The following is a 25750-nucleotide window of genomic DNA, read 5'->3' on the forward strand; positions in this document are numbered from 1 at the left end:
GCGCAATTTTGCATTTCGCTTGGAGGAGAAGTTGCAAAATTGTACCCGATAAATAGGTGTTCCGGTATCTCATAATTTTTTGCACAATAAATTCAAAAAAGGGTTTTTTGTTTTGCATTTATAACTGAAAAACCAGTTTTTTGTTGTTTTCCCATTTTGTGTGTTTTTTTCGTTTTGGTGGTTTTCTTATTTTGGTATTTTTTTTAACAAGTGGCACCATCGTCATAAGTACAAAGTAGAGAGCGCAGTGAGCGTAAAATTCTCTTTGAAATTTCCTCATTTATTGACTGTTGATCGCTGTTGAAATGACCAGTGAGATCAATTGTGTTAACAGAAAAATCAGTTAGATTGACCAGGAATCTTTCAATTTTACAGAATTTTGTTAACTTAAGAGCGACAATTTCTCTTCTGTTGAAATGACTAAACTAATTTGTTCGCTTGACAAAGAACTCTGTCGAATTAACCGTAATTCGATCAATTTCACCGAATCTCCGTTAAGTCAAGAACAACAGAACCGATTTGTTGATTTTACTAGTACCATTTCTTTCAGTGTAGATCAAGCTTAAGCAACAAATCTTTGGATAATCTTTTATATCAACTTATCTTCTCTTTCTTTTCAGCTTACTTCCATCGCACGATGCTTAATTTTTAATGATTAACAAATCGATTATTACGTGACTAAGTGTTATTTCTTTAATAGAATTTTTAAAACAGACGAGCTTTATAGAAAAAAATACAAAATGTTAAAAATGCACAGTTAAATTGTTTGTTAGTGCTATGAGTGAAAAGGCCTTACTGCAAAGCAAATATAAATAAAAATTCAATAATGTCGACAAAAGTGTTGCGAAAATGTAAATTACAACTTAGGAGGCAGAGGAAATTTTATTCCGTGTCCACATAAAAAATTTTCTTCGCACAGGTGCCTATATATACAAATGTTTAAGTGTGTATTTTGTGTGTAAATATTAACAAACGTCAGATAAAAAGCCCTGAGCGTCGCGAACTTGTAAAAGAAAAGTGGAAAAAAGCATGGAGAGTAGATAAGGAGCTGCGGCGGTCGCGTGTTAAAAAAACGTTAAAAATCGAAACGCTTCGCTGGTGTACATATAAACCTGTGAATCAGAGTTCGGCGTTTTTGAAAAAAAATGTTTAAATTTATTATTGCCTAACTAGTGTATTGTTATTTGTTATTCAAGAAATGTAGGAAGTGAATTAGTTCTTGGAACGATTTTTTGCTAACGAAATAATACCAACTCTCAAGGAACACGTAATTCGGGCCCTGGTTCATTGTTTATGCTTTTTGGTGCAATTTAAGGTTCTATTTCTTGTTAATGCCTGTTATTCCGTTTATATTCATTTTTTTTATTTGGTGGTTGTCGGTATTTCAAAATCAGCGTTGGCCGTGGTTTACGAAAGCATTTCAGCAAATGTCTCTATTTTCTGACTGTGGCCTAGAAGATCACTACGTTTGGCTTCCAACAAAAAATGGAAATAAGCTAGATTTACACGGAAAATTATGTAAGAAGGTTTAGAACTACATAGGTAGGGACATAGAGCGGATATTTTGATCCTGGGAGAAACCTCAGACGCGGTCTTCTTTTTTTTAATTTGATCAGTATAACAGTCAACTCGTGTAAGATTAACGTGGAAAAAACTATAGAAAGTTTAGAATTGATAACTTGATGATAATAACAATGAGTTTCAAAAAACTCTGAAGCACATCTGAAGATAAAAAAAAACAATTGGAAAAAGTTAAAATTGTTTATTAGCGAAACCTTACAAATGGTATGAAATGACTTTCATGTTATAAGATCACGGATCGAAAACCATTTTCACTCTAACGATAGATAGAACGTAACAGACGATGCGGGCCCAGATCAGCGTAGTTCCGATACGAGTAACTACGTCGACCTTGCTCAAGAACGGAGTGTTCTTCGTTATCGATTACCTCGTTCGATTTTGAAAATATTTCATTCAGCTCATACTTACTTAATTGGCGTGTAAGTCTTTAACGGTTATGGCCGTCCAGCAAGTCGCACGAGTCGCTTCTTCGCTGGATTAACTGGCGCTATTTCATTACACCAAGGGATTTTAAAATCGTTTTCCACCTGGTCCCTCCAGCGAAGTAGAGGCCGCATAGTTTATCTGCTTCCATAGGCGGATTCCGATAAAAATACTTTCTTAGCCGGAGCATCATCTTTCATTCGCCGCTGTGTTTTAATACGTTGGATTATTTTGATGTCTGCGTTCAGCTCGTACAGCTCATCATTAAATCTTCTACGGTAGCCGACGTCGCCAAAGTGTAGAGGTCCATTAATTTTTCGAAGAAATTTTCTCTTGAACACTCTCAGAGCCGCGTCATCCGATGTTGTCATGGCTCATGCTTCTGCACCATATATCACGAGGGGTACGATAAGTGACTTGTAGAGCATGAATTTCGTTTGCAGGGAGAGGATTTTACTTTCCAAAGTAGCATTTATTGGCAAGAGTGCCTCTTCGGTAGATTTTTAAAGCTGATGCTGAATTTGCTAATGCTGGTTCCCAAATAAACGAAGTCATTTACAATATTAAAAGAAGTAAGGAAGGCTAAGTTCGGGTGTAACTGAACATTACATACTCAGCTGAGAGCTTTTGAGACAAAATAAGGGAAAATCACCATGTAGGAAAATGAACCTAGGGTAACCCTGGAATGTGTTTGTATGACATGGGTATCAAATGGATGGTATTAAAGAGTATTTTAAAAGGGAGGGGGCCATAGCTCTATAGGTGGACGCCTTTTCGAGATATCGCCATAACGGTGGATCAGGGGTGACTCTAGAATGTGTTTGTAAATATGCGGTTTTTGCTCAAGTTATTGTGTTAACGGCCGAGCGGAAGGATAGACGGTCGACTGTGTATAAAAACTGGGCTGGCTTCAACCGATGTCACCCATTTTCAGAGAAAACAGTTATCGTCATAGAATCAAACATAGAACCAAATTTCACAAGGTAGTTTATTTCAATTTAAGCCTGAATACCTAACCAATTGCTTTGTTTTTGTAAACACTTTTTGCATCAGTAATAAAAATCACGCATTTGCTCATGTTTGCTCTGGCCGTTTATCCTCAACAAAACAGCCGTGCATACATCTATTCGAGCACCTGCATGCACAAATATTGTGTATATGCTTAGAGACTTTAATGTACGAACATATATGCGAGCGACGTGTTTGCATTGAGTTGCTGTGAGATTTGGCTCATGTAAACTGTACCACGTACCATGCTCTCACATTACGCTACAGTGTAGTCACTATTACTATTACGCTCCCATTCCTTATTACTCCATACAGCATACTAATACCATACTAATACGCCTATGCTACCACATCCTCTTGTAAGCCATACAGTATATATACTAGACTGGGTCGATTTATTAACCTATATAGCGCCATTGATTTTTCGATAGGATTTGGGCTCAGGAAAAAAAGTTCCGCTACGCATATCCAAAAAAATAATTTTCGAGCCTGCAAAAAAAAATGACGAAAGGGTAAATTTTTCGACCAAAACACTCCCCAAAACCCAAAAAATATTTTTTTTTTTTCAAAAAACTGTTATCGCCAACTTTTTTGCAACAGTTTTTCGAAGAAAAAAAAATATATTTTGGGTTTTGGGGAGTGTTTTGGTCGAAAAATTTACCCTTTCGTCATTTTTTTTTGCAGGCTCGAAAATTATTTTTTTTGGTATGCGTAGTGGAATTTTTTTTCCTGAGCCCAAATCCAATCGAAAAATCGATGGCGCGATATAGGTTAACTTTCGTCCATACAAATCACCCAGGTTAATGTATACCAATATAACATGTTTTACATTCTACATGAATCCCTCCTACCACTTACAACGACTACTCTTACGCTTACACTTAAAGTAACAGTATCGAGTAGAAAATACTAGTATCGAATGAAAAAAGTATCGATGTGGTGTTGTATCGAAATTCATTTGGCTACATTTTGGCATAGTATTCAAGGTCCTTTCCATGTGAATTGTGATTGTTTTGGGGACTATTTCGGAAACATTTCAGATTTGTTTTCAGGATTTTTATTACTTTTGCGTCGCTAATATTTCAGAACACGCCCAACACTGCTTTAATACAAATAATAGCTGCAAAATGTAGCTATTTTCTCTGTAAAAAAAGTAATATTATTAAGTAGACAACAACAAAGAAATCTTATTAAAGCATAATAAAAAATAAATAAATTACCAGACCGCAACAACAACATTGAGCAGCAACAACGACTAAAGTAATAACAGCGAACTGTGACCAACCAAATTGGCTAAAAATGCCTACATTGGCAGCCAAAAATTCACAAGCCGCAGGTACAACAACAACAACAACTGCTGCTGGTGCGAGCACAACAATGGCAACTGCAATAGTGACGGCGACTGCTGCGCATGTGACAGCGAATTCCGGTGGTAGCACCAGTCATAGCAGTGGTGAACCTGCTTCTGCAACAACATCACTAATAGATACAACAAACACCGGTGGAGCGTTGAACCAACATTATCACCATCCGCCGGCGCCGCATGCTGCCCCAAATGCCTTAGGCAATGTCTTGTCGTCATCGTCGTCGTCGGTATCTGGGACAACGACAACACCGGGGGAAGTAACAACATCTACATCTGCAGCAGGAGTAGATGTGAGCACCGTTGCAGCCAGTTTGGCAACATTAAACGGAAATTCAAATTTAAGTGCTGCCAACGGAAATCATAGCAACAACAACAATAGCAGTATGCATAACAAAAATGCAAATAGCAATAGCAACGGTAGTAATAGTAATAGTGTTGCTGGTGTTGTTGGTGGTGGCAGCGTCGTGTTTGGTAAAAAACCAATAACAATACCAAATGTTTCTCGTGAGGATGTTGCATCACCACCACCTCTCCCTGCGCCAAATATAACATCACTAACGGGTAGTGCCATACCTTCAGCGTCTATGAACAATCATAATCACCAGCAGTTGACTATGTCCAACAGTCAGGGCAACCATCATCATCACCACCATCATCATCATCATCACCATCAGAACAATAGCAATGGTAGCATCATTGGCAAAAACAACAACAATAATAGTAACAATGGCAAAGGCGGTGGAAATATTAACAGCATCCTCAAAGGAAGTAAAGGTGAGTGTTTATAATTCTATTTGAAAAGCGAAAATATAAAATTGATAGACAATTGCCAAAGCTAACGGAAAATCAATGTTATGCGGTGCAACTGCAAGAGGCGTAGCATGCAAATTCATTTTACAACTTCGGCTGCCTGTGAAGAAGGAAGTTGAAGTTTTACAATGTTATAAGCCGATTTGCGGGAGTTGAGTTAAAACTGTTTTATACTGAGTACATTTATACATACATATGTATATAACCAAACCAAATTAGGTGTAACATTTAGATTATACCGGTTTTCGTGGAAATGCGTACGAAGAATTTGTTTTCAATTTTGACCCAGAGAAGTCTAAACCTGTATTAAACAGCAAGTAAGGACGTCTAAGTTCTGGTGTAACCGAACATTATATACTCAGCTGTAAGCTTTTATCAAAACAAGTCAGTACACAGGACTGTTTTAGGCTGTGCCGAAGGCCTCATACCTTTCATGAATGAAGCTGAGCAATAATCTTATTCCATTCGTAATATCCGAATAATCGACTTTATAAGGTATGTAATACTGTTTTCACACAGACGGCTTATTGAATAATAAAGGCAGTTTTCTACATTAAGACGCTTATTGAGCTCAATCTTCCCTACAAAATTCGAATCTATTATTATTTCATTAGTAGCTAATCGAATGCCTAATGAAGTCAAAAGCACAATGCAACTCTGTTGGTAGCGTTCCGCTTTCGTTTCCGCTTCTTAGTTTTCAAAGCAAATGTCATTGTCTGCATGGCGGAACGATACAAGGTGGCCGCATCGAACAGCTGATTATAACCTTTTTTATTTGATTTGATACATCAACTACCGGCGCAGTACGATTTTGACATTTGTCCATCGAATTTACAAGTACATGGAATTTTGTTTGTTTGTAGGTATGTCACCATGCTCCCACCTTGTATCGTTCCGCCATGATTGTCTGTCTCATCCTTCATACTAATCGAGCAGTTACTTCTGTGTGAAAGAAAAAAATTTACGATTTCATTAGCAGGTGAAATGAGATCATTAAGTTTCTGTGTGAAAACAGTATAATACATAGATAACATATGTACAATACATACTTAAGCAACATTTTCGAGAAATCTACATATATACATACATAAAAGAAAGTGGTATTAGTTACACTATTTATAACTCAAGAACGGATGAACCGATTTTGCTGAAAATTGGTCGGGGGGTAGCTTAGAACCCGGAGACATGCATATGATACTTTTTATCCCGTACTGGATAGGGTCTTGAGATAAAAACATGGACCTGGGTAATCCTGGGATGTGTTTGTACAATATTTATGAGTACTACGCTTCCCGGTTCTATGTACCGGAGCGACTCGGGATTTTTCCCGACCAAGGACTGTCATTCCAGTGTAACCCCATTTAATTTGTTGCGTCCCTCCCACAAATTGCCATCCTCCCAGCAGCTCCTTGCAGCAGGACTGCTCCATATTTCTTTTGCTCCGGGAAGGTATCGAATCAAATCCGGGTCCGTCTCCTGACCCCGGTCCTGAGTAATGGTTTTGCTGCATCTGCCGGAAAAGAATCTTTTTAGGACGGTCATACTCTGTTCAGTGTGTCTCGTGTAAGGGATGGACAGGTTGTTCTGGGCTTGATCCCAAAACCCGACGTCCACGTAACTTTTATAAATCTTTTGTGGCTCCTTACTGTTCACGCCCAAGGGCGTCCCGTAGTCTACGCCTAAGCCCCCCCCCCCCCCCCACTATCTTCCAGCAGCCCCGCTGCCCAGCAAGCCACAACAAGTACCCGCTGCTGCTCGCGCCCCACAACCCCAACAACTCAAATAGCTGCTACCGCTCATAACTACTATCTTCGTAGTAGAGTCGGTAGCAGTGCTGAGCATCAGCCATTGCCCCCGCCTTCCCCCCCCCCCCCCCCCCCCCCCCCCCCCCCCCTTCTTTTCCGGCAGCAATCGTGTAGGTCAGGGAAACAGACTCTCAGTCCCTACCTCCGTTTGCACCGCTTGCCAGCACAGAATATATATGTTTGCGACATCCGCCCAATGCAGCTCCTGCCTTGGGTGGTGCCACTTTCCTAGATGTTCTGGTCTCCGCGACGGCAACCCCCCGACGGGTTTCATCGCGCCTTGTTGCCAGGTCGCAAACCCAAATCATCCTGGTACCCCAATGCTTGCCCAAGAACGCCCAGTCCCAGGGTCACAACAGCAATTGCGTCCTGGCCTTCCTCAGCCCAGGCGTAGTCCTCCTATGCACTTCAGAATTCCGCAGTTAAACTGTAATGGACTAACTGGGAAGATTACGGAGATAGTCGATTTCATGAAGCGGCACAACATCCGCATTGCTGCGATTCAAGAGACTAAACTCACAGCAAGATCTGCATTGCAGACCTGCTCTGGGTATAATATCCGCAGAAAAGATCGCGAGAGCGGAAATGGAGGCGGCCTTGCGTTTATCATACACCACTCTGTGCAATATTATATATTTGATCCTGGCATCGACCGCAGGGACAATGTCTTAGAACGTCAAGGCCTATCTGTCCAGTCAGGCGATGCAAACCTAGAAATCATCAACATCTACATCCCTCCTGCCACCTGTTGCCCCAGTGGATACCGCCCTAATATCAGATCCTTACTAACTGGCAACAATCGCATTATCTTATTTATGGCATTCAAATTTGCGGGCGGACAGTAGGGGTGAGATGTTGGCGGATCAAATAGAAGAAACGACGTTCTGAACAATAAACGGAGACGCCCCCACACGTATGGTAGGAAGCTGTCACAGTTCGCCAGATATCTCAATCGTGAGCGCAGAACTCGTAAACTGCGTCAACTGGCAGCCGATAGTAACATTGGCATCCGACCACCTGCCTATACTTATTTCGCTCGAGCGAACCGCCGACTTCATCGTCACCGAAAAACGCACTTTCATAAACTTCAAAAAAGGAAAGTGGGAAGAATATAAATCTTTTACAGACAACCTCTTTGCTGCCCTCCCTATCCCGACTGATGCCCGCCAAGGAGAGCGTGCCTTCCGTTGGGTCATTGAATCCGCCTCGGCACGTTTCATTCCCGCCGGGAGAATTCCCGAAATCCGGCCCCACTTCCCGGCGGAGGCCCCAAACTTAGCGAGAGAACGTGACCTTATAAGACAGCTTGATCCAGGCGACCCCCAAACAAGGGATATAAACCAACGCATCAGATTGCTTGTGGACGAACACAAGCGTGCGAAATGGGGGGAGCACCTAAGAGGTTGTAACCTCTCTACCGATGTGGGTAAACTTTGGTCCACCGTAAAGTCCCTATCGAATCCGACTAAGCACAAAGACAAAGTTTCCATCTCCTTTGGCGACAAAGTGCTGTCGGATGCGAAAAAATGCGCGAGCGCTTTCTGCCGACAATATATAATGCATCTTACGGTCGAAAAAGATAGACGGAGAGCCAATAGACACGCACATAAACACAAATTCAGCGCGCCACCAATCACCATCACCGCTAAAGAGGTTGAGGACGCCATTGGTCGCGTTAAACCATCCAAAGCAGTGGGCCCAGACGGCATAGCCATGCCGATGCTTAAAAGCCTAGGGAAAGAGGGTTTCAAATATTTAGCGCATGTCTTCAATCTGTCTCTTTCCACCTTTGTCATACCCGGAAATGGAAAATGGCCAAGGTGGTCGCGCTACTAAAGCCTGGGAAACCAGCTAACATAGGACAGTCGTATCGTCCGATATCTCTCCTATCGCCAGTAGCAAAGACGCTTGAAGCCATTTTGCTCCCTTATTTCCAAGCAAATTTGCAGCTAGCCTCATCAGCATGGCTTCAGAAAACTCCATAGCACTACCACCGCGCTAAATGCCATTAGCACCCAGATAAATTGCGGTTTAAATCAATACCCCCACCATAGAACAGTACTCGTAGCGCTAGACCTATCAAAAGCTTTTGATACGGTCAACCATGGCTCGTTACTGCAAGACCTGGAAGGGTCTACTCTTCCCCCATGTCTTAAAATGTGGACCGCAAATTATCTGGGTGGTCGGCAGGCATCGGTGCAATTTAGAAACGAAACATTAAAACCAAGGAGAATTAAACAAGGGGTGCCACAGGGTGGTGTCCTATGCCCACTTTTGTTTAATTTCTACATATCTAAGCTACCTTCATTACCGGAAGGAGTCACAATCGTTTCCTACGCCGATGACTGCACAATAATGGCCACAGGCCCAGGCCCACAGATTGATGAGCTATGCAATAGAATAAACGGCTACCTCCCTGATCTCTCCAGTTTTTTCGCCTCGCGAAACCTGGAATTATCACCGACTAAATCTTCCGCGACCTTATTACATGGACGTCCCAAATGTCGACCATTTTGAACATCCACGTCGATGGAACTACGCTACCGACTGTCCCACACCCCAAAATCTTGGGTATGACGTTTGATCAGGATCTACATTTTGGTGAGCACGCAGCCGCAATTGTTCCGAGAATTCAGAGCCGCAACAAAATCCTCAAATCCCTCGCTGGCAGTACCTAGGGAAAAGATAAAGAAACGCTCATGACTACATACAAAGCAATTAGCCAGCCGATTACGTGCTACGCGTCACCCATATGGTCGCCAAGCCTTAAAATTACCCACTGGAAGAAGCTACAGGCCTGCCAAAATACTGCTGTCAGAATTGCCACGGGCTGTCTTCTTATGTCCCCAGAACACCATCTGCATAATAAGGCGAGAATACTCCCCATCAGGGAGAGGAATGAGATGCTGGCCAAACAGTTCCTGTTGAATACCCAGAAACCTGAACATCCCAACAGACACCTGATTGATGAACCAGCACCGCCTAGGGGCTTAAGGAGTCATCTCCGTAAGCATTTTGAGGAAATACGGCACCTGAGAACCCAGCCGTATGAAGCGAAAAAACACAAGCAGGTCCTTGGTGAACTCCACAAACAGGCGTCGGACCTTTATGCCGGGAATTGCCCGGTGAATCCGGTACTCAAAGAAAAGTATCCAAAACTCGCGGAAGAGGAACGCATACTCCCCAGGGAAACGGGATACTGCAACAGGTTAAACTCTTACTTATCCAGAATCAACCTCGACATACAAAATGTATGCCCCGCTTGCAATGTGTCCCCACATGACACCAACCATCTCTTTAGTTGTAATGTGGAACCAACGCCTCTAACACCCCTCTCATTATGGTCCACCCCTGTTGAAACAGCAAATTTCCTTGGACTCCCGTTAGAGGATATTGATGACAATTTGTGATCGGTCGCGGCTGTTAGGTGGGGCGAAGCACTGCTACAACAACAACAGCAACATGAGTACTTTTATACGGGGTATTTTTCGTACCCCTGGGTGACTAGGGTCTCGATATATAGGCCTAAAAGTGGATCTGGGTAACACTAGGATGTGTTTTTCATTGTGGGTATGAAATTGAAGCTGTTGATGTGTGCTTTAGTACAGAGTATTTTGTATACCACTGGATGACTAGGGTCTCGAGATATAGGCCAAAACGTGGACCCAGATACCCCTAGAATGTGTGTGTAATATGGATATTAAATGAAAGCTGTTGCTGAGAGCTTTAAAGTAATTTTCATTGTGATATTCGATTTAGTCGCATCAACCTGGCAAAAACTGATAAATGTGCATGCGAAGCCGAAATAAAGACATGAATTAATAATACCCACATACCTATTTACATTCGTCCTATTCGATTTGGTATATAAATTTGGCTATATTAGTATATACGATCCTTTTTTCCGTGAAGTAGACCAGAGACAGACTGGTTCTGGGATTAGGACTAGGACTGGGACTGAGACTCGGAGTGGGATTGGAACAAAATACATACCACCCTCTGGGACCGGCATAAGGGATGAAGAAGAATGAGAAGAACTTGAGAGAAGAGAAAAGAGGGAAGGAGAAGGATACTGAGAAAGAGATAGAGTGAGACGAAGATAGAGATAGATGAAGCGAAAAAGTCGGAGTGGGTGTGAATAAAAGGATTAAGAAAAAGTGAAAAGGGGCGGAGGGCAGAGTCAGGTGGAAAAAGCTTATTAAAATGTATGCAGATAAACCAAATTTGGGGCAGAACAATATCTGCCGGGTCTGCTAGTATCAAATAAAAAAGGGTAATTCTATACGAAAGCATGGCATTGTTAACATGTCCAAAAATATCGAGATGGGTATCAGAAGACGCGTTTTGGATCCAGGATCGCGAATTCTAGGAGGTCAAAAATTTTGGGTCTGTCAAGAGATATTTGCAACAGTAATTGAAATTTTTCGTGTGGGTGTTGTGTCATGCTGTCGTATAGAATTACTAAAGACACATCGGTAATCCTCACACAATGTTTCACGTTTCTTGTTGTCAACATAAGATAGCTACGACAATGAATCTCTTATGTGAATAATAGGTTGTATGGGATATGCACTGTCCATGCGACCGATATGTATGCCATATGCGTAAGCATTCAGTGAAATTTGAAGCTTCTAGCTGTTAAAGCGGGACAGAATTACGAAAAGCTTCTTATCTGAACAATCGGTGGTATAGGGGATATATGTATGCTATATGTATGCTATAGTGGTCCGATCCAGTTGCTTCCGAAAAATGTCAAATCGGAGACCAAAATATACCCATGACATGGCTAAATTAAATCAGCTTGTCATCTGATTATTCTGGTATACATGTTGGGGGGTCTATCTCATATCCTTTAAGGACTTATAATTTTGAGTTTCTTGAAAAACTTAATATACTAGTCCATTTTCATTAAAAGTGTAAGGAGCAGGGTTCGTATTTACACACACATGTGCAGCACATTTGGATATTTTTCGCTCATGCACACATTGGCGTAGTGAGGCTTTCTTGCGCCCGGGGAACGTTCGCAGCTAGCAATTGATACTGATATAGTTAAGAGTATTTGAAGTGCCACTCGCAAGTTTGGAAAAACAACTTCTCCATACGAGATTATAAAAGTAAGTAATACTAAAGGAGTTTTAGGTTCAATTTCTTTTCTACTGCGAAGTCATATTTTTCAGAAATCAGTTATGATAAAAATAAAAATTATCCAGGAAATTCTGCTTTGCGGACCATTTGGTGCCCCCTTGTGAGTAGCACCCGGGGCAAGATCCCCCTACCCGCTCCCCCTCACTACGCCACTGCATGCACACGAGTTGAGAGCTTTCAGAAAAATAGGACGGTGCTCATGTGTGTGCTGATTCGAATAAAGTATATGCATATGTGACTGCTTTGTATATAAAATATTTATGCACATACCCATGAGCTGTGTAAAAAATAAAATTTAAGTCGTGTAACTTTTTCCAAAATTTTTCATAAAGAAAATAATTTTACCGACCGCTTCCTCACCATAGTTTTTTCTGACAGAGAAGTAGGGTGTACACGTAACTGCAGAACTGAAGTAAGAATGATAATATAATAAGAAGTTGAGTCATAGTAGCTTCAGCAGCTTTCAAGCAAAAAATTTGACAAAAAAAGGACATCGACATCTTATAAAGGGTGATTTTCACAGATTGTCTTCGTAAGAATATTAGAAGTCACTACCCTCTTTGCCAAACACCTTCTATAGTGCCTTTCTAGCCAGGAACCGGTTTCATCGGTTACACCAAAGGTTTAGGCTAGATTTTTTTAGTAAAACAATCACAGCAAAGTTACAAAAATTAATGATCAACTTCGATAACATAGCGACCCCAAAGCGCTTATTGTCTTCGGAATAGTACGGTGTTTCCATTTTTGTTGTTGGGACTAAATTTTTATAAATTGTTGAAGAACTCAGCTCTTTTTATGGAACAATTTTTTCATAGATTAGTTTGCATTTATCGGACGTTAATACGTTAAAATATTGGTTGACTCTCTTCGTCCATTCGCATAACCTTTTGGCCTTTATTCGTTGCACATCTCATCTTCTTTTGACTCCGATGATTACGAGACATACATCAGGACAGATTGCTGAGACATCGTTCGAAATTGGCGGTTTTATGAAGCTCAGCGATGCAACCAAACAGTCAATAAAAATAATGCATCATTGGGTTGGACAAAGCGTTAATTACTAACCCCCAACTGTCCCCAAACAGTCGAGGGTTCGCTTTAATTATTCTAAGACTCTTTCTGCTCCCCGCTTGATATCCACAATTCGGCTCAGTCATGAGTACATTCCCTGGATAATAAGGGCGAATATCTGTTATTTAACCTATCAATATAATGCGTGCTGTAGCTGAGTCAATGACTTCGCCAAACTTATACATAGACTGTTTTTTGGGACTGAGAAGTCACCGAATGAGGTCTATGTGAATTATGAGAAGGCTTTATAATCTGCTTTGTTGGATGCTGTAGTAAAGTCGTCCGGTCTCTCAATTGAGAAAGTTATGCTTTGATGATACGACGTTAGATCAAGCAGAGGTTGTCAACCATCATAAACAGCATGGATTAATTATGCTGAAGACGATGAGTCTAGCAGCAGATGAAGATGTCCCAAAACAGACCGCTCCCCTTCGATGTCATAACGAGAAGGAAATTTTCTTTTGGCTCTCACGTAAACTCACAAATTTGTGTTCAGATTCTTGTGCAGCCTCATCATACAACATTCGTAATGTTGTTGTTGTAGCGATAAGGGCACTCCCCGAAGGTCTTGGGTTATCGATGTTGATGGTCCTTTTCCGGATGCAGATCCGGTACGTTACGGTACCAAGCCCGACCATCTCGGGAACGATTTGTTATAACCACATGCGACCTTCTAGGCCATACCACCCTCCCACCCCCTAGATCCATGAGGAGTTCGGGGTCGCCAGAGCCTCGGCTGTTAATGAAACAGGATTCGCCACGGATAGGTGAGGTTGACACTTGGGTTTGGAGAAGCTATATATTGCGCTGGCAACTGAAAAGGTTGCGCTACACAACCCATTGAATATATTTGGTATTTTAGTCGCCTCATGCGACAGGCATACCTACCGCGGGTATATTCTAACCCCCTAACCCGTTGGGGCGACAACACACACAACATTCGTAATCATCTGTAGTTGTGCTATACCGGTTGGTTGGTATGTATTCATTCACAAAATTATATTAAATTTACCGTTATATGCACGTACTGAAATCGTGTTCTCGCATTTCTGTTCTGATTTCTGATTTTGTTCATCTTGAACGTTTTGCTTTTTTCATTAAGATGCTGCCTCTGCTCAATGGGTACAGATCGGTGACAAACTCTCAAGATTTTATTATACGCCCCACGTAAAAAAAATTAAATAAAAGAAACAACAATGACAAATTTTATTGCTCTTGGCCTTTTGTTGGGCTTAATCTTATTTATGTAATCCTACAACAAAAACTCAGTTTTATACAGGACCGTGTGTAGCAAACTTAAAACCAAACGATCCGTAAATTCAATGTCGACGTAACGTATGTATGTATGCGTACATACTTATATAAGGCTTATTGCTTATATAAGGCTTATTTCATTTATTAATAAGGCTAATAATTGCGTACTAAAATCTGTAAGGAGTATAAGGCTTTAAGCGACACTGCCATTTGGAAGCAGAAGAAGCAGAGACCTCCACTGAGTTGAGAGAGGCAAGTGGAAGAAGACTTTACCTCTCTTAGTGCTTCTAATTCGCAAAACAGGAATAGCTGGGGTGAATTGTTACGAAACGACCGAAACGCTTAGCCGGTTAAGCGCCAATGTGATCATGATGCTTTTTGGTCGCTTCGCAAGAAAGCGCGCGAGTCTTTGCTTCGATAGCTGACGCCAGTGGGGAACACCAGGGAATAACAAGTAATTCTAAATCCGTTTTTCCTTTTTTCTACTACCCTCGGAGTTAGTCAGTTTAATACGTCCCCCATCTGAATAAGTTACCATAGATTTATGTTTAATAGTTTAAACTGATGGGAGTAATGAACACAGATCTTAAGTAAACAGCTATCTGTTTTATATTTCCAACTGGGTGGAGGATGGATGTCCTAGAAGGATTAATTTAGTCATATTAAATTGTTCGATCGTACCGGATCTATATGCGACAAAGGATCATCAACATGGAAAACACTCCACAAAACCTTCGTGGAGTGTCATAGCTACAAGAAGATGGATATCACAATTGGAACTCCCGTCATACACTTCTTCCAGCTGTTAGCCACCCTAACATCGTAGGTGTGAAAATGCCACTAAAGTACAGAGCCGCAACCGAATCCTCAAATCACTTGCCGGTAGCACATCGTGCAAAAGTAAAGAAATGTTAACAACACACTAGGCAGCACTGCGATCATGTGCCATTATGATTTCCACCCTTAGAAGATACTATATAGAAGAAGTTACACATCTGCAAGAACGCCGTCCTATGAATCTCTACGTCTTGTCGCCTTATGACGCCAGAAGATAATTTTAACACTGAAACCAACTTTTGCCCGGAGAACGTCGTACTCAGAGCTAATCAGATATAGCAGAAGACGATGAAAATCAGCCTGGTTCAACTTTCATCTTAGTATTATAATTTGTTAGATTGTTATCTGTCCATACTATGAGATAGTAGCTTCTTGGCTTAAAACTTTTCTTGGGATCAGGTGCTCACATTCGTGGTAGAGGTGCACAAGTTGATGACCTGTGTCGATAATTCGACCTCGCACGTTTTCATGATCACGTAATATTGGTGTCGGTAGTGCCCACGTGTGTTGTTGTTATTGTGTTGATAGCGAAAGCCCTCTCCGAAGGCTTCTGTAGTGTTACGGATATGGACAGTGCAAAGATCTGGCAACTCTGCCTTGGCCTGGCGAGCGCAGGACATGAACACAGAGCGCAGGACTTGATCGCCTCACTCATGTTATGTTGCTCATTCATCGCATTTCTTGTTAGAAAGTTATATTTCTTTCAACAGATCTGATGGAAACACCAATTCGGGCTGCTATTAGGTTAGTAATGTCCTCAAATCATGTCCCTATAAGAAGGCGTAGGTTCTTTAATATGAAAAATCTTACTTTCGCGTGTTTGTCTACTCACCTTGAATAGAAATATGGTACTTTTACTATGACACTTTTACTGCCATCTAATGGTTCACTGGATCCATTCAGGGTCAGGATTTATATGTAGCAGAGCCCTTAATTGCGTATGCCGTTGTTTTTATATCTCTTTTGGCTTAGAAGTGATCGAAAACAGCTATGTCCTCGCAGCACTAAAAGTACTCTGAAAAACGGTTATGTACTTGCTTACTTACAACTGTTTTTAATCGCTGGCGAAAGTGTTTTGATTTTAATGTAAAAAAAAGTTACAAACCATCTACATACATACACAAATACATACTGTATATACTACGTAGGTTCTACAAGCTTATTTGCTCGGATGCAATTGGAAGTCGACCATTGCAAAGGTAAATATTGTTTTGTTGTTTCCAAAGATATTTCTATTTTTAATTCAAATATGAATAATATGACATTCTTAATGAAGAAACTGGCTTGTTTGACGCTTCCCAAAGCAGCCGGTTTTATGTACCGGAGCGACTCGGGATTTTTCGCGACCAAGGGCTGTAATTTCAGTGTAACCCCATTTAATTTGTTGTGCGTCTCCCACAAATTGTCATCCTCCCAGCAGATTGTTGCAGTGGGACTGCGCCATATTCTCTTGCTCCGGGAAGGTATGCTGCGTTTGCCGGAAAAGAATATTTTTAGGACGGTCACTCTCTTGTCAGTGTGTCACGTGCAAGGGATGGTTGCATCGGACAGGATGTTCTGGGCTAGACCAAAACACGACGTCCTCGTAACTTTTATAAATCTTTTGTGGCTCCTTGCTGTTGATGCCCAAGGTCGTCCCGTATTCTGCGCCTTAGCGCCCCCACTACCTTCTAGTAGCCCCACTGCTGAGCAAGCCACAACAAGTACCCGATGCTGCTCGCGCCCCATAGCGCCACCAGCGCATACGGCCGCTCCTACTCATAACTACAATATCCGTAGTAGAGTCGGTAGCAATGCCAATCATCAGCCCTCGCCCTCGTCTTCTTCTCCCCCTCTGTCCGACACTAGCATTCGAGTAGGTCAGGGAAACAGACACTTAGTCTCTACCACCTTTTGAACCGTTTGCCAGCACAGAATATACATATATGTTTGCAACATCCGCCCAATGCAGCTCCTGCCATGTACGGTGCCACTTTCCTAGATGTTCTGGTCTCCGCGACGGCAACCCCCGACGGGTTTCATTGCGCCATGTTGCCAGGCCGCATACCCAAATACACCGGGTACCCCAATGCTTACCCAAGGACGTCCAGTCCCAGGGCCACAACAGCAGTTGCGTCCTAGCCTTCCACAACCCAGGCGTAGTCACCCGTCACTTACTCCCAGAGTGACGACGTCACCCCCTATGCACTTCAGAATTCCGCAGTTAAACTGTAATGGATTAACTGGGAAGAAATCCTCAAATCTCTTGCCGGCAGCACTTGTGTTAAAGATAAAGAAACGCTCATTACTACTTACAAAGCAATTGGCCGGCCGATTGCATGCTACGCGTCCCCGATATGGTCGCCAAGCTTAAAGGTTACTCACTGGAAGAAAACACAGGCATGCCAAAATACTGCCCTCAGAACCGCTACGGGCTGTCTTCTTATGTCCCCAGAACACCACCTACACAATTAGGCGATTGAATACCCAGAAACCTGTTTGATGAAGCTACACCTCCCAGGGGCTTAATGGGTCATCTCCATAAGCATTATGAGGCAATACGGCAAAAATTTCATACATTTCCCTCCCGCCAAAAGCAAATTTGAAACATGTTTGAAAGCAGCTATGTGCTATAAAACGGCGCAAATATTTATCACGTCGTAATGGGTTAAAAAACATGATATTTTCCTGCACACATCAATAACATACTTTCCATAAAATATCTCAAAAATACGATAATTCCAAAATTTTGCAAATGGACACCAGAAATAAGTTTTTTTGATCTCATGAAAAGTTACTCGAAAACACATAACTGTTTTTGTGAGCGCAGCGGCGATATAATTTTTACTGTCGACTACCGTGTTACAGGGACTCTTCGACGGCCAGGACAGCATTTCTGGCCTGCTGTGATGGCCAGTTAAATGGATATTCATTAGGGTCTAAATCAGTCGCTAAATCTGTCCATATACCATCCTCCATTGAAATTTTTTCCTAAGTCTTAAGAAGTGAACGTTGTTCTCTATTTTGGAGCTTGAGGAAGGCATGGTCTTCCTTACGGGTTTTTCTTGTAGTTTTCAGTTTTAGTACATTCTAACCACTTATCGAACAACTTCTTTGCTTTTGCTTTGGCTCACGAGGTTCTCAGTTCCATCGATTATTAGTTTTTTTGAAATATACCAATACATCTTATTTGTGAAAATAAGCCAACATCGTGTCGTGGGAAAGGGAAATTATTTTGTTTTTGTCTTTCGGTCACCCTGTACCGCCGTAGGTTTTCTGTAGACTCAGGGCAGCGCGAGGTGACGCTGGAAACATCGCCATTGACGGTGATTTATGCTCCTTCGACACTTATCCACTGCTGTTTTCATGACCTAATAATTTTCTGTTTCGGTGGTCCTATAGCAATATCTTTGACTTAAGTGCGTGCAGGGTTTGTTCACGAGTTCCCTAGCACCATTGGGCTTTGAACAGCAGATTTTTCACTGTGCGCTGGCGTTCTATTCCGAATTTTTTAAAAATACTTACATAATTTTTTGCAGGGTTTTTTCTTATACATGCATGCACTTGTATGTTTATTTGGAATTGTTTGGTGGATTAGGTGCCAAGTGGCGGTAAGGAAAGAGAAAGGCGGCAAGGCCATTGAACTTTTTATTTTCGTTTTTTATACCTTTCATGAAAATGAAATGGTATATTAATTTCGTCACGAAACCGAAAATTGTAAGTCCTTAAAGGAAAATAGATAGACCCACCATTAAGTATACCGAAATAATCAGGTTGAAGAGCTGAGTTGATTTAGCCATGTCCGTCTGTCCGTCTGTCTATTTGTATGCAAACTAGTCCCTCAATTTTTGAGATATCTTGATAAAATTTGGTGAGCGGGTGTATTTGGGTGTCCGATTAGACATTTGTCGGAACCGACGGATCGGACCACTATAGCATATATCCTCCATACAACCGATATTTCAGAAAAAGAGGATTTTTGTAATATCTTACCCAATTTAACAGATTGAAGCTTCAAACTTCACCATATACTTTCGTATATTGCACATATTGTTGCCTGAAAAAATTTATGAGATCGGTCGTTTATATAGTATATATCCCCCACAACCGATTGTTCAGATAAGGAACTTTTCGTAATTACTGCCCTATTTTAAGAGCTAGAGGCTTCAAATTTCAACGAATGCTTACGTATATAGCATATATTGTTGTCTGAAAAAATCATAAAGATCGGTGGTATATATAGTATATATATGGTGGTATATATAGTATATATATATAGTATATAACTATATATAGTATATATATATAGTATATATATATATTTTCGCAAATTTTAGCCCCATTTTAACAGCTAGAAGCTTCAAATTTCACCGAATATTTACGTATATAGCATATATTGTTGTCTGAAAAAATCATAGAGATCGGTTGTATATATAGTATATATCTCATACAACCGATTGTTCAGATAAGAAACTTTTCGCAATTTCTACCCCATTTTAACAGCTATAAGCTTCAAATTTCACCGATTGCTTACGTATATAGCATATATTGTTGTCTGAAAAAATCATAGAGATCGGTTGTATATATAGTATATATCTCATACAACCGATTGTTCAGATAAGAAACTTTTCGCAATTTCTACCCCATTTTAACAGCTATAAGCTTCAAATTTCACTGATTGCTTACGTATATAGCATGTATTGTCTGAAAAAATCATAGAGATCGGTTGTATATATAGTATATATCTCATACAACCGATTGTTCAGATAAGAAACTTTTCGCAATTTCTACCCCATTTTAACAGCTATAAGCTTCAAATTTCACTGATTGCTTACGTATATAGCATGTATTGTTGTCTGAAAAAATCATAGAGATCGGTTGTATATATAGTATATATCTCATACAACCGATTGTTCAGATAAGAAACTTTTCGCAATTTCTACCCCATTTTAACAGTTATAAGCTTCAAATTTCACCGATTGCTTACGTATATAGTATGTATTGTTGTGTCAAAAAATCATAGAGATCGGTGATATATATAATATATATATGATGGTATATATAGTATATATATATTTTTTTTACGATTTCGGCCCCATTTTAACAGCTAGAAGCTTCAAATTTCACCAAATGCTTACGTGTATAGCATATATTGATGTCTGAAAAAATCATTGAGATCGGTAGTATACATAGTATATATCTCATACAACCGATTGTTCAGATAAGAAACTTTGCGCAATTTCTGCCCCGTTTTAACAGCTAGAAGCTTCATATTTCACAAAATGCTTACGGATATAGCATATATTGTTGTCTGAAAAAATCATAGAGATCGGTGGTATATATATTATATACTTCATATAAACTGTCATTTTGACCCCTTTTTTACGGCTAGAAGCTTCAAAATTCATCAAATTTCATCAAATAGTTACGTTTACGTCATATATTTTTGAAATACGTTATTCGTAGTCATAGTTTTTACATGCAGACCACAAAAAACGTGAAGCTTTGCATCCTCACACAGATTACCTACCTATTTTTTATTTTATATTTATCTTAAAAATCGTTTAGATATGTTCAAATTTCACCAAATGCTTACGTGTATAGCATATATTGTTGTCTGAGAAAATCATAGATACCGGTGGTATATATAGTATATATCCCATACAACCGATTGTTCAGATAAGAAACTTTGCGCAATTTCTTCCCCATTTTAACAGCTAGAAGCTTCAAATTTCACCAAATGCTTACGTGTATAGCAGATATATTATTGTCTGAAAAAATCATTGAGATCGCTGGTATATATAGTATATATCTCATACAACCGATTGTTCAGTTAAGAAACTTTGCGCAATTTCTGCCCCTTTTTCACAGCTAGAATCTTCAAATTTCACTATATGCTTACGTATATAGCTTATATTGTTGTCTGAAAAAATCATAGAGATCGGTGGTATATATATTATATACCCCATATAAACTCTAATTTTTGCCCCCTTTTTACGGCTAGAAGCTTCAAAATTCATCAAATTTCATCAAATAGTTACGTTTACGTCATATATTGTTGAAATACGTGATTCGTAGTCATATTTTTACACGCAGACCACAAAAAACCTGAAACTTTGCATCCTCACAAAAAGTACCTACCTGTTTTTTATTTTATATTTATCTTAGAAATCGTTAAGGTATGTAGATCTGTTCACTATATATTTCTTATCTTATACATCCGATTATTCGGAGATTACGAACGGGATAAGATTATTGTTCAGCCCCATTCATGAAAGGTATGAAGTCTTCGGCACAGCCGAAGACAGTCCCGTTCTTACTTGTTTTACCTACAAATTTGTTTACATTTATTCATTGTTTCTTATGAAATTTCTCTCTTCGTGACCTCTTTGTTGTAAATAGTTTCAATTTTCATTTTCTTCTTTTTTGTTAAATGGTTACATTAAGAGGCATTAAAGTTCATTACCTGTAGCCAAGCATTGGCTCTGTTTACCACGAGAATGCTGTTTTGGACGAGTCTATAAGGTAGACGACTTTGTAACACCGCGATATGACTCATAACATTGACCATGACAGCTACTTTAAAATAAAATATTAAGAGACAATGACATAGTCTTTCCAATCGTTTTTGCCTTGAAGGTCAGCCATTTTTGGTCACTACGTAACACACAAAGTAAGTACACTTTGAAAGTTTCATCGGACTTAAAGTACCTCGATCTTGGAAGATGGTTTGGGTCACCTTCCCACCAAAGGTGGGCAAAACCTCATGGACTCCCAGCAGGTTAAGTGGCTTAAAATCTTTCCGCGTAGGCATGCCGGTCGTAAAAAACGACTAAAATCCGCAGACCTAGAAGGTTCGACAATGTCATATTAGGGTTAGTACATTAGTGGTGCTAATTTCCAGAATGTACCGGATCAATATACCGCAAAGAACTATCGCCATCGATATTAATCCCTTCAGGGAGTATTTTTATAGCCAGAGAAGAAAACTATCAGGACTACAAGTCAATTAGTTTAAACTCTAAAAACGTTTTTACTAAAAACCCCTTAAAGGTTACTAGATAAGCATAAAATGTCTGTGGTCACAGCCAGAAAAATAGTTATTCATGAACGTCTCAAGAGTGTTGACTTTATGGCAGAAGTTTGCTGAGTAGTTGTATGTTGTTGACTTTGACGGATTTGTGCAGTTTTTCACCGGATTGAAGCCGGTAAACTTCGGTACTAGCAGGACTTTATCCCATAGATCCGTCGGATAATTTTAGTCGCCTCATACGAAAGACTTGATGTATTGAAGGCTAACGACTATTTTCTTATAGGTTCTGCCCTATAGTCTTGGTGTTCATTCTCCACCAGGTAATATATGCTGATTTTCTATGCTGCCTCCGAGATATAGTTAGCTAAAGTATAAGATTCCAGCTTTAAAATATCTACTTCCCACAGCAGTCGGTAGCGGCGCAGGATTTTTCCGGACCAAGCAATGTCCTTCATTTCAATGTATATATGTACATATATACCTCCCATAAATTGCCATCCCCGGGACAGATCATAGCCGCCGGAATGCTCTCCCTCACTCTCTTTATCTGCGAATGTTTTTAACATTACTTCGATAATAAAAATAAATGGACATGCTTCGTTTGTCGGAAAAGAATATATTTAGGACGGTCACATTCTTATCTATTCTCATGTGCAAATGATTATTGCATCGAATGGGGTGTACTAGGCTAAATCCGAACATCCCTCGAACCCATAATTGCTTAAACATTTTTGTGCTATCTTGCTGCTCCCGCCTAGGGTGACCTCACCGCACCTCCACTTTTTTTCAGCAGTAATGCTGCTCAGCAAGCTACAACAATTAGGGCAGCCCGCGCCTTACCACTATTCTAGGTTTACTGCGCTCAGCAATGGTACTCTATAGAAGGGTGCTTTGTAGCACCGTGATTTCAAGCTTTTCACCCAACAACACCAGGCACCTCCTTTTTCAGGGCTATGATAGCACACGCGACCCCTAGATTTGAAATGAAAAAAGTTTCATTTAATTTGAAAAAAGTTTCTTTTTACTTGAAGAAAAGTTTCATTTGAATTGAAGAAAGTTTCATTTGATTTAAAGCAAGTTTATTTCCGTTTCAAAAAAGTTTGATTTTACTTGAAGAAACGTTTCATTTGAATTGAAGAAAGTTTCATTTCATTTAAAAAAAGTTTTTTTTCGTCTGAAAAAAGTTTAATTTTACTTGAAGAAAAGTTTCACTTGAATTGAAGAAAGTTTCATCTGATTTAAAGAAAGTTTATTTTCGTTTGAAAAAACTTTCATTTTGCTTGAAGAAAAGTTTCATTTGAATTGAAGAAAGTTTCATTTCATTTAAAAAAAATTTGTTTTCGTTTGAAAAAAGGTTCATTTTACTTAAAGAAAAGAAACAAATTTCATTAGAAATGAAAAAGTTTCATTTGATTTCTCTCAATCTCATTTGACCTGAAAATGCTATACCAATGATGGCTGCTCATTCATGCCTTCAATTTCCTTCAAAAATCATTATTTTACAAATACTAATTTTACAAAACATCAAATGAAATACGAATATTAGAATTGGTTTTTTTACACTAGCCCATGGACATATGTGAAAAAGTAAGGAAGGCTAAGTTCGGGTGTAACCGAACATTACAGCATGCAAAAGTTTTAAATCACCTTCTTTTAAAAGTGGGCGGTGCCACGCCCATTGTCCAAAATTTTACTAACTTTCTATTATGCGGCATAAGGTCAACCCACCTACCAAGTTTCATCGCTTTCTCCGTCTTTAGTAATGAATTATCGCACTTTTTCGGTTTTTCGAAATTTTCGATATCGAAAAAGTGGTCGTGGTTATACTCAGATTTCGTTCATTTTAAATAGCGAACTGAGATGAGTGGCCAGGAACTTACATACCAAATTTCATTAAGTTACCTCAAAATTTACTCAAGTTATCGTGTTTACGGACAGACGGACGGACGGACATGGCTTAATGGATTTCTTTTTTCGCCCAGATCATTTTGATATGTATATAGAAGTCTATATCTATCTCGATTAGTTTATGCCGTTACGGGGTACCGTTATGCGAACAAAATTAATATACTCTGTGAGCTCTGCTCAGCTGAGTACCTATACAAATTTGGGCTATATATGGATATTATAAAGTATTGCTTAGATAAAACGTACTATGGAATTTTTGATACGTTAATTTTATTGCGGTTTGGCTATAACCGTAAATGAAGATCTACCGCTCTTCTTTGCTGTTCATTTCACCGATAGGGTAAGAGTAAGAATTTTTGTGGAACGATTTTCCGTCATTACTTGTCAATTTTGTTTTGAAGGCAAAACGGTGTCGGCATTGTGCAACCTTCAGTGTTGAATTTCGCTTCGGCTCGTTGGGGAAGAAAAAGAAAGAATTGAGTTGATAAACGAATAATATTTTACCCATTGCAAATTTTTTGGGTCCCAAGTAGTCAACTTGGAAATTATTTTCTTGATATCCGTATTATAATCATATTCTGAGTTCGGAACCCTATAAATGGATTCCTTTTCTTCATTCTGACCCTTTCAATTTGACAGAAGTCTATACCTATCTCAATGTGAGCTTACCTCCAGAATCTTAAGAGGACACATTCCAAGCTAAAATGAGGTAGATTATGACAAGAAAATCATCGGTTTTAAATTTCTCAGCGCGGTTATATTTGTTTACAGGGCTTAAAAGTATAAGAATATAAAAGTTTTCTTATTTATAATTTTGTTACTTTAATCTGAGCAATACTTTAGAACAACTTATCAAAACGTTTTTACTTGCATCTGTTTGTTTAACCTAATTGAAGTCTAAACGCTTGAATGAAAGACAAATTCATGTCATATGAACGAGTTTGAATGACTTTTCATTAAATCCTGCATGGCTTTCATCTTTTCAATTTAAATTTGGTAGTAAGTAGATCTGGAAAAAATTTGTTAGCATTGCTCGGTATATGACGTTTCTTGATTAAAAAAAAGCAGGTTAAATACATTCTTTTTAACTTTGTTGCAGTGAAAATATCGTTGAGGGGTCCTGAGTCATGACATCTTAGAAAATGCCTTTTCGTCGGAAATTTTTATGAGGTGCAAAAACATAAACGCGTTCTGAAGGATGTTCTTAGTTACAAGAATCTAGCTCTACGGGAAGGAACTAAAATAGTGGTCGCAAGATTCCACATGTTGTAAATGGGCTTTCTAAATATCTCTGAATATCTCGATCCCTCCCCATCTAGAAAAATTGTTTATCCTAAATATTACAACTTAAATCTTCGTGCATAGTTTCAGATCTCTGAGTTATCGGAAAGTTCCTTCAAACTTGATAGTGGAAGCTTTTCCCCCTCATGTTAAGTTGTCATCAGGCTCCAATGTGTGTTCTAAATTTCAAGACTCCATTTATTTACTCAAAAATGGATTGCAATATACCCCTTCTACTTAACTTACATT

General features: G+C 39.7%; 1 protein-coding gene across 7 annotated transcripts in view; it reads left to right on the forward strand.

The window, feature by feature from the left end:
* Magi (membrane associated guanylate kinase, WW and PDZ domain containing protein magi) overlaps positions 1-25750 on the forward strand; it is a 244304-nt gene that overhangs the window by 133434 nt on the left and 85120 nt on the right. The window contains exons 2-4 of one of the 7 annotated variants that reach the window (XM_067772446.1): positions 621-943; positions 1197-1315; positions 4099-5152. In XM_067772446.1, the coding sequence (XP_067628547.1) occupies positions 4312-5152 (841 nt within the window). In that variant the 5' untranslated portion in view covers positions 621-943; positions 1197-1315; positions 4099-4311. Of the gene's footprint in view, positions 1-620; positions 1316-4098; positions 5153-25750 lie in introns of all 7 variants that reach the window. The other 6 variants (XM_067772448.1, XM_067772445.1, XM_067772449.1 and 3 more) reach the window with 6 other exon arrangements.

The sequence above is a fragment of the Eurosta solidaginis genome, chromosome 3 (assembly GCF_040869045.1).
Source record: "Eurosta solidaginis isolate ZX-2024a chromosome 3, ASM4086904v1, whole genome shotgun sequence".
In the NCBI taxonomy this organism is placed as follows: domain Eukaryota; kingdom Metazoa; phylum Arthropoda; class Insecta; order Diptera; family Tephritidae; genus Eurosta; species Eurosta solidaginis.